At 39.2% G+C, this 19,735-nt stretch overlaps 1 protein-coding gene and 1 pseudogene across 1 annotated transcript in view; one reads left to right on the top strand and one right to left on the bottom strand.

The window, feature by feature from the left end:
• PEX7 (peroxisomal biogenesis factor 7) overlaps nt 1-19,735 on the top strand; it is an 86,554-nt gene that overhangs the window by 335 nt on the left and 66,484 nt on the right. Inside the window, exons 2-5 of the mRNA XM_047770110.1 lie at nt 1,468-1,525; nt 2,631-2,781; nt 15,427-15,504; nt 15,898-16,006. Of these exons, the coding sequence (XP_047626066.1) occupies nt 1,468-1,525; nt 2,631-2,781; nt 15,427-15,504; nt 15,898-16,006 (396 nt within the window). The remainder of the gene's footprint in view (nt 1-1,467; nt 1,526-2,630; nt 2,782-15,426; nt 15,505-15,897; nt 16,007-19,735) is intronic.
• On the bottom strand, nt 9,923-10,021 carry LOC125121677 (uncharacterized; annotated as a pseudogene).

Here is a 19,735-nt window from a genome sequence, read left to right as displayed (position 1 = left end):
GTAGACGCCGCCACCAAAGAACGCCCGGGAAAGCAGAGAAACTGGCAGGTTCCCTGTCCTTCTTTGTACGGTGTGGGGAGTTAGTTTAGAGTCGAGTCCATCATCTTTTCCAGTTAATGTGCGGAAGTAGCACGTGGAAGGAAGGTACCTAGTGCCCTAAGTCCCAATTCCTTCAGAGTGCACCGACTCCGCCGCCCCCTGTTACACACATCGGCGCCAGGTACACGTGGCCCTGCCGGAAGCCGGCTAAACCCGAGTGGCCCCTCCTGCCGGTCCCAGGGAACCCACAACACTTGGAAGAAGGTGTGCAGGGTCACCCCAGTACCCGCTAATTAGACCACAGCCCCCGCAGGCTGTATTCGGGCGGGCAGTGCTCCTGAGTAGACGCTTGGAGTTTCCCTACGAGCGCCAACACGAAATTGATCAAGTTCTGTTCTCGCCTGGTGCTGCCTCTGGAGGCAGAGATACATTTTCAGGCACTTAGAGGTTCAAGTTAATTGTCCCTGGTCCGGACTAGGGGTTCCATTCTTGATTTGGGCTTTTGTATACACAGAAATGCTATGAAACAATTCATTGCATAATGTCACTTCTCCAGTATTTTTTCTTGAATCCTACAGTTGGAAAAAAAATGGGATTTCTAAAACTCAGAAGGAGAGAACATTTGCAATACTTGCCCACCAGTTAGGGTGAAGACTCACGAGTTTGTAATATTTTAAATTGAATCCTTAAAAAAAAACAAAACAAGCCCACAACTCCTTATAAGGAGTTGATATTTTTTAAAAAGTCAGTCATGTTTAAATAGGTTTTTTTTTCCCTTCAACCCTGTAACGAATGTAAGTTTTAAAATATGCTGATCCTTGGCAGAGTCTCTTTGCCCGCTTGCATCTCTCCCAAGCATCTTATCTAATTAAATCTATTTCTTGCCTATCAAAAAAAAAAAAATGCTGGCCCTTTAGTAAAATAGTTTCTCTTTGGTAGATAATGATATATTGTGTTCAGCACTTTCCCATGAAGTATGCAGTAAATTCTACCAGGTATTTTGTTTTAGAATCCCATGCTGAATGTATTTTAGATTTAATTTATTGTGGAGGCAGTGCAGTGTAGTAGGAGGTGTACAGTGTGTGGGTCTATAAGCCTGTAAATAGGGATGATAACACCTGTTTGGGAGGTTTGTGCGTCTGTCTTCCTGCCTGGCCACCGAGTATGCATGTAAATATTTCTCCCCTGTTACCAGAGCTGTGTCTGGATTCTAAGCATAGGTGAGATGATGAGTTTAATATCTAATGACTGAAGCACGATATATAGAGACAGAAATGGAAAGGACAGTACATATGGTCTCAAATAACTTTAGGGAGAAATTTGTGACTGTGAAATTAGGTATTTTGTCCTTGACACTTCCAACTTGACATACATGGTCCCCCAGTAGGTTCAACTGCATGACCTCAACTTTTTTTTTTTTCTCCTTAGGCTGTGGAACCCTGCTAATATTGGATCAAAATGAATCTGGCCTTAGGATTTTTAGAAGGTAAGATGGCCCTAACAATTAAACTTATATGTATTCTCTGTTGCTTTTAAGGCCTTAATAGTATTAGGTTTTGAATCTTTTTGATCAATAAGGTGTTTTAATTTGCAATATAAAACAACCTTCAGGATTTGCCTCGTATAGAACTTATTTTTGCCATTAACTGTGATTCTGTCAGTTTTCTGCCAAAGCTCTTATCTCTTAGTGTTCACTTACAAATTATAAAACTTAAACATAAAAATAGCCTGTGAACATAATGTTTACTGTTCCTATCTTTGCTGTCTTCTTAGTGTAGTTTAGTGTTACTCATTCAGGAACTAATTATCCATCTTGGGGATTATCACCTCTTTCCCTTTATTTTTGTGCTTGACTTGTCTGTTACTGTTAGACCCATTAATACCCCCATCAGAGTTAGTCACAGGTAAAGAAAGGAAACTCCATCAGAAAATAACTGCCTGCTGTTAAATAGCTCGGGTGAAAGATTTATGAGAAACATTGACATTATTGATCTAAATTGGTATTTTCAAGTACTTGCTGGCCCCTGTTTTGAATCACAGAAAGCAGTGGGCAATATGCACTGTGGCAACATGTGCTTATTTAAAGGCTGCCGTATTTCTAGTTGGGGGACCTGGTTTTAACCTAGTTGTGTAGCTTTCCGGCTGTATGACTGGGCTGTTTTTTTTAGGCTCTCCAAAATTATTTCTGTATCTGTCGAGTACCCGCTCTAGAATCTCCCATAGCTGTGAAGACCATGTGAGATACATAGTGTTAAAATATGTGATAGGAGTTCCCTTTGTGGCTCAGTGGTTAGCAAACCTGACTAGGATCCATGAGGATATGGGTTCGATCCCTAGCCTCACTCAGTGGGTTAAGGATCCGGCATTGCCGTGAGCTGTAGGTCACAGATGCAGCTCAGATCCAGGGTTGCTGTGGCTGTGGTGTAGGCTGGCAGCTATATTCTGATTTGACCCCTAGCTTGGGAACTTTCATAAGCACAGGCGTGGCCCTAAAATAGCAAAAAAAAAAAAAAAAAAAAAGGGAAAATGATGATTGTTATTTTATGTTCAGCTCCCTATGTAACTCGATTTTTAAAATTTTCCTGGTGCAGCTTTGACTGGACTGATGCTTTGTTTGACGTGACCTGGAGTGAGAACAATGAGCATGTGCTGGTCACCTGTAGCGGCGATGGCTCCTTGCAGCTCTGGGACACCGCTAGAGCCGAGGGACCTCTGCAGGTCTACAAGGAGCACACTCAGGAGGTAGGAAGGGGACCTTTCTGGGCAGATTGATTTTCTTTGGATGAAATCCATTGGGGGTGGAAACAGGGGGAAGCGTCTCCGGGGGACAGGAAGTTTATGCTTTCATGTTTCTTGTCCATGTTAGATGTCACATGTTATTTGATTATTCAAACAGAAAATACCTTGGCCTAAGGAGCAGGGAAAGAAGAAAAGGTCAGGCTTCTCATTAGTCAGTAAAACGCCTCCAGTAGGAAGTACACTGTGCTACCATTTCCTCCAGAGAGACCCATTGCATTTACACTGTAAGGATTTGCCTCCAAACACTGCCTTAAGGTAGAGGTAGGCGGACTTTTCGCAAACATCCTAAGAGTGCCTTTAGGGCTCCACTGTAATTCCTAAGGATTTTCAGAATATATTGAAGCAAGAGCATGAAATACTGAATATAAGGTGGAACTTCCTGAAGAAATTTAAAACCCAGATCTTGTTCATGTGCTAGATATTATGTGTGTGTGTGGGGGGGGTGGTTAATGTGGCAAATATTATGACTTTCAGTCATATTAAAAAACATATGTGCTTTTAATGAACATGATGGTAAAGACATTCTCTTTTGATACTTCACCTTGAATGTTTTAAAATTTTTCCCGCAGAGGCAGTAGATGCTTCAAATGAAAACCTACAAATTTTCTTTCAAATTTGTGTCTACTGTGGTGCCTGGCCCATAGAAAGCTTTCAGTATATGCTTATTCAAAGCACGAATACTAGTCTTTTGTGATAGTAGACTAATGTGAAGATTCTAGACATTCGATAGCTATAGCTACTAAAATCAGTGTTTCTAAGACTGTGACTGAAAATAATGGAAAAATTTAGTTTTTCCATTGTATTGTGAAAGATGCTCTTTGGATAAACGTGGTTATAAATGATTGCATTTTCATAGAACCTCTGAATACTAAGACAACTTTGGTAAAGGAGTTTTTTTGTTTTAGCTTCTTAGGGCCGCAGGTGAAGCATATGGAAGTTCCCTGGCTAGGGGTGGAATGGGAGCTACAGCTGCCAGCCTACACAGCAATGCAGGATCCGAGCCGTGTCTGTGACCTACACTGCAGCTCACAGCAGTGCTGGATCCTTGACCCACTGAGCAAGGCCAGGGATCGAACCCCTGTCCTCATGGATACTGGTAAGATTCGTTTCTGCTGTGTCACAACGGGAACTCCCAAGGAGGAGTTTTAATTTCAAGATGTTCAATGCAAGAATCCCTACAAAGCAGCCAGTCTAAAATTCAGACATTTTTGTGATACCTTCATGATTTTTGCCATTTTCTATACCATTTATATTGTAATTAACTTAATGTTTTGTTTTGTTTTGTTTTTAATATTTTTTGGGAGTTCCGTTGTGGCTCAGGAGGTTACAAATCCAACTGGTATCCACGAGGATGTGGGTTTGATCCCTGGCCTTGCTCAGTGGGTTAAGGGTCTGGCATTGCCGTTACCTGTGGTGTGCCGCAGATGTGGCTCAGATCTGGTGTTACTGTGGCTATGGTGTAGGCCAGTAGTTGTAGCTCCAATTCAGCCCCTAGCCTGGGAACTTCCATATGCTGCAGCCTTATTAAAAAAAAAAAGGGAAATAAAATATTTTTCCTCTTAAAAGTTTTTTTCTCTTTCTTAAATCCTTAGTGCCTTGCATTGCTTGTCTATATAAATTTTAAGGTTGTAACTAATAGATCATAAAATAATATATCCAGTTATGTTAAATGGGAGATAATTGATGTAATGTTTTTCTTTAAATGAACTTTAATGAACCAGTGTCCTCATGGATACTAGTCAGGTTCGTTAACCAATGAACCATGACAGGAGCTCCTAAATGAACTTTACATTATTATTTCACCTATCCTAGAATAGCATGTATTTGTGAAACCGTGGAAGTAATGGCTAACTTAGTACGTACATCTATTTAATGAATGGCAAACTAGATACATACTGAATAAAATAAAATCTGTGTACCAGATACATCATCTCTTGTACAACCAGTGGTGTGTGTACTGCTGCTACTCTGGAAAATACTCTTCTAGAATGTTCCTCATGATGGTCACCCAGTGTTTACTTCATCTTAGTGAATTTTATTATCTCACGTGATAACTTCTTTGATAAATTTTTGATTGCTCCGTTGATTCAGTATCAACCAACTATTGCTTTGAATGCCTTTTTCTAATGTGGTGAGACTAAGTTCAGCCTACCTTTTCCAGGAGAACCCTTGAAAATAAGGATCATTTTCCCTTGAAGTCTTCTGTCTTCCAGACTGTGCATTTGTAATTCCTTTAGCCTATCCTCAGACTACATGGTCTCTATAGCTTTCACTCTCCTGGTAAACTCCTTTGAGTAACCTCCTGTTTTTCAGTGTTGCTTTTAATGTTGTACACCTGATTTCTTCCAGAAATGAGATTTTTATTGCTAAGCTTTATACGACTTTACCACTGTGATCTTGAGCCTCTAGTTCCAGTATTACCTAAGAAGGCTGTGTTTTTTCCTCAGCCAAATTGTAGTACTGGGTTGCTTTTAGTCTGCTAGTAAGGTACCTCGGTCTTTGTCACTTGAACTAATGTTAAACCAGTAGTTTACATCAGCCTGTAATTATGCAACTGTTTTTTTGAACTAAAGACATATTTTATTTTATTTTTTCAGATTCTTTTCTAGATTGTCCTTCTTCATTTTCTTTCCAAATGCAATTTTTGATAAGCAGTCGTATCAGTTAGATGCCTTGGCTGTTAGTGTAAGAGAAAACCCAACTGAAAGTACCTTCAGTGATCAGCGTTTATTATTTCACATAACCAAGCGTATGGAGGTGGGATGGGTCCAGGTTTGGTTAATTTAGGCTTGACAGCATTGTCAGATACCAGGGTTTCTGCTCCCCAGCCGTCTGCTCTCCTTAACGGGTTTCTCTCCTTGTACTCCTTATAGTTCCCACTATCATCTCATCACCCTGTGAGGTCAAAGAGCAAAAAAGTGAGTGTCCCTGTCTTGGGACTGCTTCTCAGACTGAGAAAAGGTTCCCTAGAAGCCCGCAGTGGATACCTTTCCTTATCGGTGGCTAGAAAAGCATCACATGCCCAGTCTTAACTCCGTCACTTGTGAGGGAAACGAGCCACCACTTGTGCCTTCACCTCTGGGACAAGGAAGGGACAGAGCTTTCCCTGAAGGACAAAATTGTAAGCAAAGAGAAAGGGAGGTCGGAGGCTGGAGAGCCACCCCTCACTATGAGCTGCCACATTACCTCTGGTCTTTCTCTCGATGGTCAGCAAAAAATCAAACCACTCCAGGCAGGGTGAAGAGTGGAGAACCGCAGGACCCTTAGAAGGGTCATCCTCCATGAGACTGTTAAAAAAAGAATTTAAAAAATTTTAAAAAAAGAATTTCGGCGATCAGCCGAAAGCTCAGTATTGCAATCCCAGATACTTGGAATTTTTCATTAAAGAGAAATATACAGCATTTATTCAAAGTTTGTCTCTTACACCAAATATTCAGAAACACTTAAAAGGATTGATTTAAGGAGTTCCCATTGTGGCACAGCAGAAATGAATCCGACTAGGAAACATGAGGTTGCGAGTTCGATCCCTGGCCTCGCTCAATGGGTTAAGGATCTGGTGTTGCTGTGACTGTGGCATAGGCTGGCAGCTACAGCTCCAATTCGACCCCTAGCCTGGGAATCTCCATATGCCATGGATGCAGCCCTAAAAAAAGGCAAAAAAAAGCAAAAAAAAAAAAAGATTGAGTTAAGGTCAGAGTTTTGAGGAGCTAATAAATATTTGTTGAATATTCAACAAATAGTGTTGAATAAATTAAGTACAACAGTCAGTTTTCATATAGTCAGATGAGTAGCTACTGAAGCAAGAAGGGGAAATCTAAGACTTAGATATTTATTTTAGGCCTTAAGGAAGAAGGGTTTGGTAAAATGAAAAGAAAGAAAAACGTAGACATTTCCCCTTTGCATGGCTTCTAAACTTAGCATCAAAGCAGGAATCAGATTCTTCTCTGTATTGTTTAACTGAAGAGGCCATTATATCTTTTGAGTCCCATAAAATGCCTCTAGCTTAGCCTTCCACTGAATATATAATAATAAAATAATAGGAAAATGTAAAAATGTTCAGCAAGGAGAAAAAAGAGAGTGAATCGAGAATTTTGTTTCTGTACTTTATGCCTTAAAGCACTGTGCTGTTGAAAGTAAGCTAAAAGTGACTTTAAAAGTGACGGACTCAGTATTTATTTCAATATCTAATTCTCCCTGTGCTTATCCCAAGTTTTAAAAAATAGTTTTCTTGGAGTTCCCGTTGTGGCTCAGTGGTTAATGAATCTGACTAGGAACCATGAGGTTGCAGGTTTGATCCCTGGCCTTGCTCAGTGGGTTAAAGATCCACCGTTGCGTGAGCTGTGGTGTGGGTCGCAGATGCGGCTCGGATCCTGAGTTGCTGTGGCTCTGGTGTAGGCCGGCGGCTGCGGCTCTGATTCAACCCCTAGCCTGGGAACATCCATATGCCGTGGGAGTGGCCCAAGAAATGGCAAAAAAAAGACAAAAAAAAAAGTTTTCTTCATTGTCAAATAGTGAGGACTATCAATTTGCTGAAAATCGTTGAGATAACTGATCCATTTAAAATTTTTGATCATTGCTTATAAAAACTTATCTTTGAACTAAGTACTATGCAACTCTTATTATCTTGTTGTAGAGAAAATGTATTTAACTATACATTTTATAGGAAAGATGTGCCATACTATTAAGATCTTGCTTCTTTTTTAAAAAAGAATCAATTTTTACCCTAACAGAAGCTGAAAAGTTTATGATGGGTACCCATAAAAATGTTAATGCCGAATGACAACTGATCATGCATTTCACACCTGTTCCCTTTAGAAATGCGTTTATGTTCAAAACTGCACAAAAGATTTGCCAAACTACCTTCCTTCCTTTCTTCCTACCTTCCTTCCTTTCTTCCTTCCTTCCCTCCTTCCTGCCTCCCTTCCTCACTTCCCTTTCCTCCCTCCTACCTTCTCTTCTTTCTCCTTCTTCTTTTAACAAAAACAAGGGCACAATTAAACTTGACATGTTTCCTTTTCCATTTTTAATCATGTTCAGCTATTTATTCTAGAGTAGGTTAAAAATTACCATGTAAGTAAAAAAGAAAAAAAGCAATGCTAAAAACTGAAAAACAGAGGCAAATTAACTTCGTGTATATCAAATTGGTCCCATAACCAGATAGTGAAAATAATTATTTCAAGTGATTTAAAAACATCCCCAGTGTTACAAAAAGAATTGCAAAGAAGTTTTAAACTGCATTCAGAAAAATCAGTATTATTATTTTGAAACTCTCATCTCTATACTATAGAATAACTTTGCTTCTTCAACAAATAAATGTCATTGGTGGAGTAGGGGGGCAGGAGAACCAAGGTGGGAGGGGAACTTTTCTAGATTAGAAAATACTTAAGAGACATAACAGCTAAGCATAAAATATGGATTTTGTTTGAATCCTGATTCAGATAAGCCAACTACAAAAGATGTTTTTGAGACAATCTGAGAAATATAAATACAGACTGAGTATTAGATAATATTAGGGAACTGCAGCTGATCTAAGGTATGAAAATGGCCTTTTGCTTGTATAAAAAGTGAAAACATTCTCTTTTTTTTTGTGAAAACATTCTTACTCTTGAAGTATTTGTGAGTGAAGCGTTCTGATATTAAAACATTCCAGCAGTTATACTGACTGGATAACTGGAACACATGAAACAAGATGGATAAAATGTTGATAATTATTGAAGGTTTATGATGGGCACCTGGGGATTTATCATGCTGTTCTCACTACTCTTATGAACATTTAAAAATATCTATAATGAAAAAAATTTTTAAGTTTCACATTAAAGGAAAATATGTAGCCTTCTCTAATCGCTCAGTAATTAAAAGTCAGTGTCCCTTTCCCTTGTGTTGATACAGATACGTGTGAATGTTCTGAACAGAGTTTTTATTTGATGATTTTTAATTAAATAGACTAACTTAAAAAGGGCAGTACTGTACAGTAGATTAAAAACGAGCTCTTTGGGAATTAGATTCAGTAATAAAATTTGTCCTCCTCAAACTGTGGTTTTGATGAGGTTCAGATTTCATAAAGCAGTGCAAAATACTGTTCAGTGTTTTTTATTTCTTTTCGTAGTTTCCCAATTAATTTTCTTCCAGAGTAATTTCATAAGGTAGGCCTTTAGGGGGCCTGACCTTAAAGCATAGGTGCCTCTCACTCTTCTTTTGATATGTAACTTAACTGTTTGCTGTGTCCACTATTTGAGCAGGAGTGGGGCGGGAAATTGGGAAAAGTGGAAAAGACGAAAGCATAGACTCATGTGAGACATGCTTTCCATTCGGATTTGTTCCCCTGTTCTTCATTCATTCCAAAAAACTTGATTAACTCTGCTGTCTGCAGGGGACTGTTTAGGGCTTAGCAGGGAAGATGAATGAGTCAGGCAGGGTCCTTGCCCTCTCTTGGGAGAAAGGCTTAGGCTGCTGGTTGCCTAACTGAGACTCTGCTAAACACTGGGGATGTGCAGAGGGCTGTGAGAAGGGGAATCCTGTCCAAGGAAGGGATCGGAGGGCATCCTTGAGTCTAAGGGGACAGTAGGAAGGAACTGTTCAGGTGGAGAGGCCAGGGGACCAGGTTTGAGGCAAAAGAAATACATGCTTGAAGGGGTGGAACTGAGCTGGGTGCCTGGAGCAATTAGCATTTTGGCTGTTTTACTAGGATCAGTGGAAAGACACTGAAGATTAAAAAAAAAAATTTCTATGAAGTAATTCATGCATTTAAAATATATGTGACTTGTAAAAAATATATAATGAGCACTTACATATTCATCACTTAGCTTTTGAAATAAAGGATCAGAGTTGTCTACCCTTCTTCCTCTTTTTTTTTTCTAAATAAATTTTATTGGAGTATAGTTAACTTAGAAAGTTGTATTAGTTTCACGTGTACAACAAAGTAAATCAGTTATACACGTACATATATCCATTCCTCTTCAGATGCATTTTCCACAAGGATTATTACACAGTATTGAGCAGATTACCCTGTGCTATACAGTAGGTCCTTCTTTACCTATTTTCTATATAGTAGCGTGTATATGTCAATCCTAATGCCCCTGTTTAAAAAAATATGAACCACTTCACAAATTTGCGTCTTCCTTGTGCGGAGACCCTGCTAATCTTCTCTGTATCGTTCTAGTCTTAGTATATGTGCTGCCAGCATCCTTCTTCCTCCTTTTTTCCTTTTTCCCAGGAGCAACCACTATCTTGAATTTTCTATTTACATTTTCTTTGTTTTTCCTTTTAGTTTTGTGCATATGTGTGCATTTCTACATCAAGCATAGTTTTGCAGGATTTTGGCCTTTGGGTAACAAGCACCTGAACAAATGAATTCAGGATTGAATGAGGAGGGTAAGTTGCAGGAGCCACATGGTTTGAAACCACTGAGCAGCTTTCTGCAGGGGAGCAACATTAATTTGTATTTGTGTGCGTGGTTTTTTTTTTTTTTTTTTTTTTTTTGGTGGCTGTGCCCGAGGCCTGTGGAAGTTCCCAGACCAGGGATCGAACCTGCGCCACAGCAGCCACCTGAACTGCTGCAGTGACAGTGCCAGCTCCATAACCTGCTGTGCCACAAGGGAACTCCCAATTTGTGTCTTACAAAGGTTTTTTTCTAAAAATCCAGTTTGCATAATGGATTGGAGGTGAAGGAAAATGGATAAGGAAAGCAGTTAGAAGAATGCTGTGATCTAGGTGGTAGCTTACGGTTGATGGTTGTAGCCTCTTCAGAGAAATTATATAGAAACTTGTAACAGTGGCCTTTTGGGATCTTGTCCCTCCTGATCCTCAAACATGACCAGTCTGCTTCCTGCCTTAGGGTCTTTCTTTGCTCTTCTACTGGAAACCTTTCCTCTCAAATCTGTAGGGTTCTCTCCTTCAGTGAACTCAGGTCTCTGCTCAGAGAGGCTCTGACCACTTTATTGAGCAGTGACCCCCTGCCCTTGTCATCGTTTTCTAGTTTCCTTACTTTGCTATATTTTTCTTCGTAGTATTTTTAAAATCATAACCCGAAATTATGTATTTATTTACTTAGGGTCTGTTTTCCCTTGCTGAAAGATAAGATACATGAAGGCTGGGACTGAACTCTGTTGTTAAACGCTGTATCCTCCTTCCTTTATGTCTTGTTCACAGAAGGTGCTTAATAAATATTTATTGACTAGATTAGTAAACTGACTTGAGGTGGGAAGAGTGGAAACTAGTCATCCCTTTTGGGCTGTCTCTCAAACTTCTCTCTGGCTGTAAACTTTTTCCAGGGCTTGAGGTTAGGACCCAAACCCTGATCTTCCTAGACGTTTCCACTTGACTATCAGGCTGTCACCTCAAACTCCCTATGTCTAAAATTATACACTATCTGCCTTCCTCCAGTCTTCCAGTTCTGTTAATGCCACCATCACTGACAATCCCCAGGCACAAAACCTTGGTGTTATCTTGCAGTGTTCACTACTCCTAATCCCTAGGGTGCTCTATGTCCCCATTTATGCCTTGGGGAAGTTTCTGGTCACTGTTTTCACCTCCGCTTTCTGCTTTTGGCATTTTAACCAGCCGTCAAGTCCCTTCTGGGATCTTTCTCTTCTGGGTTTGAGGCGGAATTTTCCATCCCACCACACTTTTGTACTTAGGGTCTATAGTTTTTCTGTGTGTGTTTTAAACACAGTATCCTGGCTTATACTGTTACTTACTTTCCAATGTCCTAGGATTTTAAACAGAGTAAAACAACCAAAAAATATATATTGAGTCATCTTTATTTCCTTCTTTATTATCCCATTTTTAATGATTTTTATTTTTTCCATTACAGTTGGTTTACAGTGTTCTGTCAGCTTTCTACTGTACAGCAAGTGACCCAGTCACACACACATATACATGTATATACGTTCTTTTTCTCACATTATCCTCCATCATGTTCCATCCCAAGTGACTAGATATAGTTCCCTGTGCTATACAGCAGAATATCATTGCTTATCTACTCCAAACACAATAGTTTGCATCTATTAACCCCAGACTCCCAGTCCATCCCACTTCCTCCCCCTCCCCCTTGGCAACCACGAGTCTGTTCTCCAAGTCCATGAGTTTCTTTTCTGTGGAGAGGTTCATTTGTGCCGTGTATTAGATTCCAGATGTAAGTGATATTATAAAATATTTGGCTTTCTCTTTCTGACTTACTTCACTTAGTGTGAGAGTCTCTAGTTCCACCCATGTTGCTGCAAATGGCATTACTTTGTTCTTTTTTATGGCTGAGTAGTATTCCATTGTGTATATATACCACGTCTTCTTAATCCATTCATCTGTTGATGGACATTTAGGTTGTTTCCATATCTTGGCTATTGTGAATAGTGCTACAATGAACATGCAGGTGCATGTGTCTTTTTTAAGGAAAGTTTTGTCTAGATGTATGGCTAAGAGTGGGATTGCTGAGTCATATGGTAGTTTTATGTTTAGTTTTCTGGGTACCTCCATACTGTTTTCCATAGTGGTTGTACCTATTATCCCATTTTTAACCTCCCCATGTGTGTCTTTGCATGGTTTTGTCCTAGAATGTAATGTTACCACTCTGTGGTATGACAGGACAGCTGGCAGCAGTGCTGACATCAACATAGTTTTGTTACCTCCTGCCTTTTGTTCTCATTAGGGCTGGGTTCCCTCTGAGCCCCTAGAGGCTCTTGCAGTTTTAAAACATAAGAAGTAGTAAGATTTCAAGTTCTGCATCATATTGGAAATGTATAGGCCAAGGAGTTTGAGCTGATGATGTTAGCTTTTAATTGTATTTGTTCAGTTATCCTCTAAAAATGAAAGCAGTAGCTCTTTATAACTATTTAGCAACAATGCAGGTTATGGAGATAACATTTGGTTGGTTAATCATTTTAACTCACATTTATTGAGTGTCTATTACATTGCAACAAGCATAAACAAGACGATTTGCTTATGAGGGGTCTTCCAAAAATCTAGCAGGTTTGGCAGTTTAGCACTAAATTTAGGAAGATATAGTAAATGCGGAACTAGAGGTAGGTGCAAGATGCACAGGAGAAAGCATCTAACCCTTTGATGCTTGAGGGGTTCATCAAGGGAGGCCTATTTCACAAGGGATGTAAAGGGGCTGAGTCTTGATGACAAGTGGGAATTTACCAAGTGGATAGATGGGGGCTTTAAGTTCATGGATATGGTTAATACACGAAGACAAAATAAAATCAGTCTGGGCCCAAATGGAGCCCCATTGAAGGGCCATACCAGCAAGGGCAGGGTTTTATTTCCTTAATATTATAGCCCATGCTCACTGAAAAGTTCCAGTTCAAAGTGCCTTCACACAACGTGTTGTAAACAGCCTAGCATAGGGATGAAGGGCAGACTCGGTGATTAGGCTGCCCCGGTCCAGATTTCAGCCCTGCAACTTAGTAGCTTTGGGAATTTGGACAAGTTACTTAACTTTTTTGGGCCTTGGCCCAGTATCTACGTCATAGAAGTGGAGATTAAATGAGATAAAATATGAAAAGTGCTTATGACAACATCTGGCAAACAGTAGGTGCTCAATAAAGATTTCCTTTGGCTCAATAAAGATTTCCTGTGGCTATTTTTGACTGTTGGCATAAGCTCAGAACAGGGGTTGGCCAATTACTGCTTTTAGACCAGAACCAGACCTAGCCCACTGTTTGATTTGTAAATAAAGTTTTATTTTAACACAGTCATGCCCATTTAGTAGGTATCCTCTGGGCTACTTTTGTTTTCTATTGATTTAGTAGTTTTGGCAGAGACCAAATGACTTGTAAAGCCTACAATTTTTTTTTAATTAATTTTTTTTTTTTTTTTTTTGCTTTTCAAGGCTGCAGTTGAGGCATAAAGTTCCCAGGCTAGAGGTCAAATAGGAGCTGCAGCTGCTGGCCTACATCACAGCCATAGCAACAGGGGATCCAAGCTGTGTCTTTGTGACCTACACCACAGCTCACGGCAATGCCAGAACCTTAATCCACTGAGTGAGGCCAGGGATCGAACGTGCATCCTCATGCATACTAATTGGGTTCATAACGTGCTGAGCTACAGCAGGAACTCCAGGCCTAAAATATTTTAAGGCCCTTTATAGAAGAAATTTGCCCAGTCCTGGCCTAGAGAGTAAAATCAAACTCCTTAGGTCTCAAGATCGTTCCTGATTGCTTCCAAACCTTTTTCCATCCACAACTGACTGATGGCTGCGGCAGCTCTTTGGATTTTGCTGACCCTTTTGCATACGTTATAGCTGCTTTGTTGCTAGACTGTGATTTCTTTAGTGCTCCAACTGCCCTTCTCTCTTTTGCAAGAATATGGGCAGCAGCAGAGCCAGAACGGGTTGGTGAAATGCTCACCTTGGGTATATAATTTAAGGGGGCCCCCAAAAGCTCAGTAGTCATGATAAATAATCTCTTAATGGAATATTTTTAAAAATCAAAATTAATGTGAAAAAAATCTATGATAAAAAAAGTCAAAGTTTTAAGCAAAGGCAGAATCAGTATTGCTTATTGTTTGCTTGTTTGTTTTAAATTCAGATTCCAAATGGTAGGCGTAGTTCTAGGCAACAGAGAACAAGTAACCCAGACTTAAGCCACAACAAACCCCAAACAGTCATGCTTCCTACATAAGAAGGTAGTTTTTAGATTCAAAATAACCTGCTGGTCAGTCACATTTAATGACATATACTCAAGTCTGTGGCAAGACTACTTTTGTAAAGCCTAATTATGCAGGCATTTTGTTGAACTTAGCTCGCAGTAGTAATCTGTATATAATCTGTTGTATAAAATACCAGAATTTAAAATATTTCCATAGGTTTTCAAATAATTCATTTGAAGTGGTTTACTGAGAGCAGAATTGGATAACTAAAGCTGTTTACCAAGAGATCTGAAAGGATCACCTCATTCCTATAAGCTTTTTCTAGAAAAGGCCAGAAAGGGATATTAATTGAATTTTAATGCTTTCTGATAAACATTGACCCAGCAAGCTTTTTTAGATGAGTAACTTTCTAATCTGCTCTGACATTTCTTCAGGGTGCTGCAAACAGTGATTTGTTGGTAGGTTTAAAAATATGTATAATTTGTTTTAGTGAAGAAGGTTGGGAAATATTCTGTAGAATTCTGCTACAGTAGAATAGAGTCTTAGCTGTTCAGGGTAAGGCTGGACAAGGTGACCTTTCCCTTTCCTAGACACATGCTGAGATTTACAGGACCTTATTTGATATTTCAACAAATGAATTAGGGAGTTCCTGTCATGGCGTGGTGGAAATGAATCCCACTAGTATCCACGAGGATGCAGGTTCCATCCTTGGCTTTGCTCAGTGTTCGGGGATCTGGCATTGCTGTAAGCTGTGATGTAGGTTGCAGAGGCAGCTTGGATCCCGTGTTGCTGTGGCTGTGATGTAGGTGGGCAGCTGTAGCTCCGATTCGACCCCTAACCTGGGAACTTCCATATGCCACGAATGAGGCCCTAAAAAGCAAAAATAAATAAATGATTAAGTAAAAACAAAACAAAAACACCAAAGTGAATTAGTTAATTCTGACTATCATCAGACAAGATGTAACATTGAACTTTCTAAATGACACTTTAACATGTTTCTAGGTGTACAGTGTTGATTGGAGTCAAACCAGAGGTGAACAGCTTGTGGTGTCTGGCTCATGGGATCAAACTGTCAAACTGGTATGTCAGCATTACTGGATTTATATTACTATATTAAAACCAAATGTTCCCTTCTTCAAAGCGTCCAATGAAATTTTTTTTCTTTTCTAGAACATACTTATGTTGCTTTTCAGTTAGACAGCTAATTTTCTCTTCAAAAAATATACTAGCCCATTTATTAGAACTTGTAATTTTATCTTTTAGCTATAAACTAATAATTAGCTCAGCATTATTTTGACCCCTTAAATGCCATCCTACTCTATATAAAAAGACTTGAAAGAAATACTTGAGAGAGAGATATGTATATTGTGTGTGTATATAAATACATATATATGGTATATCCTATGTATTGTATATATAAAGCATAAATTTGAATCTACCTGTTAAGTAATTGATTCATTCATTTATTTGTAGTGGGATCCAACTGTTGGAAGGTCTCTGTGCACCTTTAGAGGCCATGAAAGTATCATTTATAGTACAATCTGGTCTCCCCACATCCCTGGTTGCTTTGCTTCAGCCTCAGGTAAAAATTTCATTTACCAAAAGCCTTATTTGTAGCGAATGATGGCCTTGCTTTCCCCAGTAGGTGGCGCTGTGTACCTGAAATTCGAAGAACAAAATGGACTCCATTCCTACTTGTACTCTTGACAGTATTTCATTCTTTCCAGTCTCTACATAAGAATTAGCCAGGCCCGGTTTGCTTTTCATAGCTTCTAACCATTTGACTTAACATGTGCCTTCTTGGTGAGATGTAAGGGATGAAGAAGTAAGGGACAGAGTAAGGGCTTTGGCATCAGACCTGATCGAATTTGGAAACTCTTCAGTGGCTGGTTGTGGGCCCCCTTTCAGGGTGATGCGATGTGTTTTCTCATCAGTGATATGGGGCTAAAAGAGTCTAACAGGTGGTGGTGTTGCAAGGATGAAGAACCATGTAAAATATGTAGCACATAGTCAACCTCCTTTGCTTGATACTTACCCTGTTTTTAGAGATATTCTCTTTAATTCATTGCCACCAAGCCATAGCAAGAACGTGTTTGGTATGATCTTTTTTTCTGTTTGCTTTTGATTCATGTCAGCAATTCTTTGATAAAGTAGAGACAAATTTATATGCCTCTCGATTTTTTTTTTTTTGGAGAAACTTCATTTTATAGAAATTTAAAAATTACACTCTGAACTGTTTGCATAAGGATTTACAAATTTGGTTTGTTGACTGATCCATAAGTCATGTATAATCTGAACAATCTAACTTACATGTAATTGGCAGAGAAACATCGCTCAGTTTCTCTGCAGTGCCGTTTAAAGCAGCATGCTCCACCTGCCTGATGGTCATTCAACGGCGGTCCGTGTCTTCATTTGCCCCTGGCTGCTCTGCAGCACCTTTCCCCGGGCCATTCGCCCTCTTCTCACACCCTGCAGCTCTGCCCTCACAGCTCTTGTACTTTCATCCTTTTACCTTTTCTTTCCACCAGTCTAGCATGTCACCCTTCTGTTGTCCTGACTTTACATGAACCAGTGGCAGGGTCCTCCCAGAGGGTGATGGTGGGGGGGGTTGAGACAATGGAGAGCAACACACCCTTCTTCTCATGGCTAGAAGGTAGAATCATATGTGGAGACAGTACACTGGAAAGCATTTGAAGTTATATTCATGTGGTTAAGAACATGGAATATTAATTCTTAGTGATAGTGTAATACAGCTGGCACGCTATGACTTCTCATAATGTGAATTTGACAAGCACAACTGTTAGTGAAAAGTGTGGTTTAATTAATGATTAATGGTCTATCTTAGGCAGACTGTAACCAGTTATGAATCTTTCAAGGTTGTGAACCAGTCTAGCTCCCTTTATTAGCCACTGAGCTGCTTTCCTTAGATGGCTTTATCTTTGGTTTGATTATTAGAATAGAGGTTGCTAAGTCGTACCAGTTATAAGAATGAGTATAATGTGTTAATTAATCATAAATATTTGTGGTGATTGACAAAGTAATATCAGCACTCTTTATTTCTTGCTTCTTTTATAACTTTCCAAAAATAAATTTATAAAAAAAGAGAAGTGACATTGCAAATAATTCCTGTTTGACTGCATACATAGTAAGGAAGTTCAAACACAGAAACATGCCAAATAAAAAGTGAGTACTCATTCCCCTCCTCCACGTTAACATTTTCTTGTGTTCTGCCTCCATAAAAATTCTTACGCTTGTTCCAGAATATATTACACAAATTAAAAATATTAGTGGGGGATAGTCTTGAGAAAAACATCAGGTATCTTCAAAGGCTGAATTTGCTTAAATGATGTTAGGTTTTACAAGCTTATAGCTGTAAAACCTTTGTTGTTGTTGAAATCGTACAGGAAAATAACTTTGTGATTTTGAGTCAGAATATCTCCTGTCTCAAATTCATTTTCCCCATTGAAAACATTGTTATTCTAAAACAATATTTTTGATTGTGGAGATTTCTTAGTAGCTGTAGTCCAGTATCACAGCTGACTTGAATGACTCCTACCACCATTCAGAAAGAGTTCTTAGACCAAGATTTTAAATAAACTTGATGGAAAGAAAATCCACAAATTTTCTATTGTGAATTATACATATGAGTTTATGTATTTAAATTTATGAAATGAAAACAAATCTAAAGTAGAAAAAGAACTACAATGTGTTTCTTTTACTTGAGGTACCACCAATAAACCTTTGGCTCAAGACAGCTTTCTGAATACTGTTTCCTTCCTAAATGCTCTGATACTTTAATATATATTGCCTCACTTTTCTTTTAGATAATTTGTGGGATGTATTGAGTGCCCGTAAATCTGTAAAAGGTGTAGAAATATAACAAAAACGAGCAGCTTAATTGGCATAAGCAAGGGCAGAGTTGCTCTTCCAAGGCTACCTCCTTGAGCCACTTCCACCTGTCTTAGGAGACATGTACTGCAAGGAGAAACCGATGTTTTCTCAGGGTATTCCCATGTGAGGAGCGATGAAATTAGACCATTTGTTGGGGTGGTGTATACATGAATATAGCCTCTATGACACTAATTATTTTCAGATGTGTTTATTTCAGGGCAGCATCACCTTGTTGATTAGGCAAAACAATAACGACCTTCCCAGTCTAGTTGATATCAGTTTATTCTGATAATAAAAATTCTAATAGTGTTGGGGTACCAGTTATTTTAAGGTTTGGACCTTGAAATAGTAAACAGATGTGTCTCTTCTATCTTTCAGATGTTTGCCAATTTGACGAATGAAAAATTATAGCCAATTGTTGTTTTAATTTGCATACTTGATGACCAAGGGTAGTGAATACTTTTTAATATATCAATCGTCTACCATAGTTGTTCTTTTGTGAGCTACCTGTTCATGTCTTTGGCCCATTTTTCTAATGAGAGATGTTTGTTGTTGTTTTTCTGTATTGATATATGAGCTCTTTTTATACGTAGGAATTAATTTTCTGTATCTTACATCTGTTACAAATACTTTCCCAATTTCTAAATGTCTTTCAACCTATTTGTTTTATTTGAATTTTTTACTGTTTAAGCATTAAAACTTTTTGGTAGTCAAAACTATCAATTTTTTGTTTGATAGGTTTCTGGCTTTAATTTAGGATGAATAAGGAGTTGGCTCAGTGAAAAGCAGAAGGCCTTGGATGGCATAGCAAGAGAGAATATTCCAGGCAGAGAGTTTAGGATGTTCAAAAGTAAGAACTTGATGCATTTGAGAAACTGAAAGAGAGCCAGAGGGACTGTTGCCTAAGAGGAAAAGGTAGCAAAAAGGAGGTCAGGATCACAGGCAGGGGCCCAGATCACGCTCTGTGGGCTGGATTCAAGATTCTGGATTTTATCTGATGGACAGTGGGAAGGCACTGAAGAGGTTTAAGTGAGGGAGTGATATGATTAGGCTTTTTGCATTTTTAAAAGCTAAACTTTGGCTGTTGTGTAGAGAATAGTTTTCAGGTGAGCAGGAGTGGATGCAGGGAGACCAAATAAGAGAGAGATGAAGGCATGGATAAGCATGGGGGATGAAGGGCAGCAGAAAGTAAGCTGATCTGAGTGATAGTTCAGGATGATTTCATACGATGTGGAAGAGGCAGGAGAGGAATGAGTAACGACTAAGTTCTAGGGAGTTCCCATCATGGCGCAGCAGAAATAAATCCTGCTAGTATCCATGAGGACGCAGGTTCGATCCTTGGCCTTTCTCAGTGGGTTAAGGATCGGGTGTTGTCGTGAGCTGAGGTGTAGGTCACAGACGCGGCTTGGATCTGGTGTCG

The sequence above is a fragment of the Phacochoerus africanus genome, chromosome 2 (assembly GCF_016906955.1).
Source record: "Phacochoerus africanus isolate WHEZ1 chromosome 2, ROS_Pafr_v1, whole genome shotgun sequence".
NCBI classification, from domain to species: domain Eukaryota; kingdom Metazoa; phylum Chordata; class Mammalia; order Artiodactyla; family Suidae; genus Phacochoerus; species Phacochoerus africanus.
The sequence above is the reverse complement of the archived record's forward strand: the minus strand, read 5'-3'. Positions and strand labels throughout refer to the sequence as shown.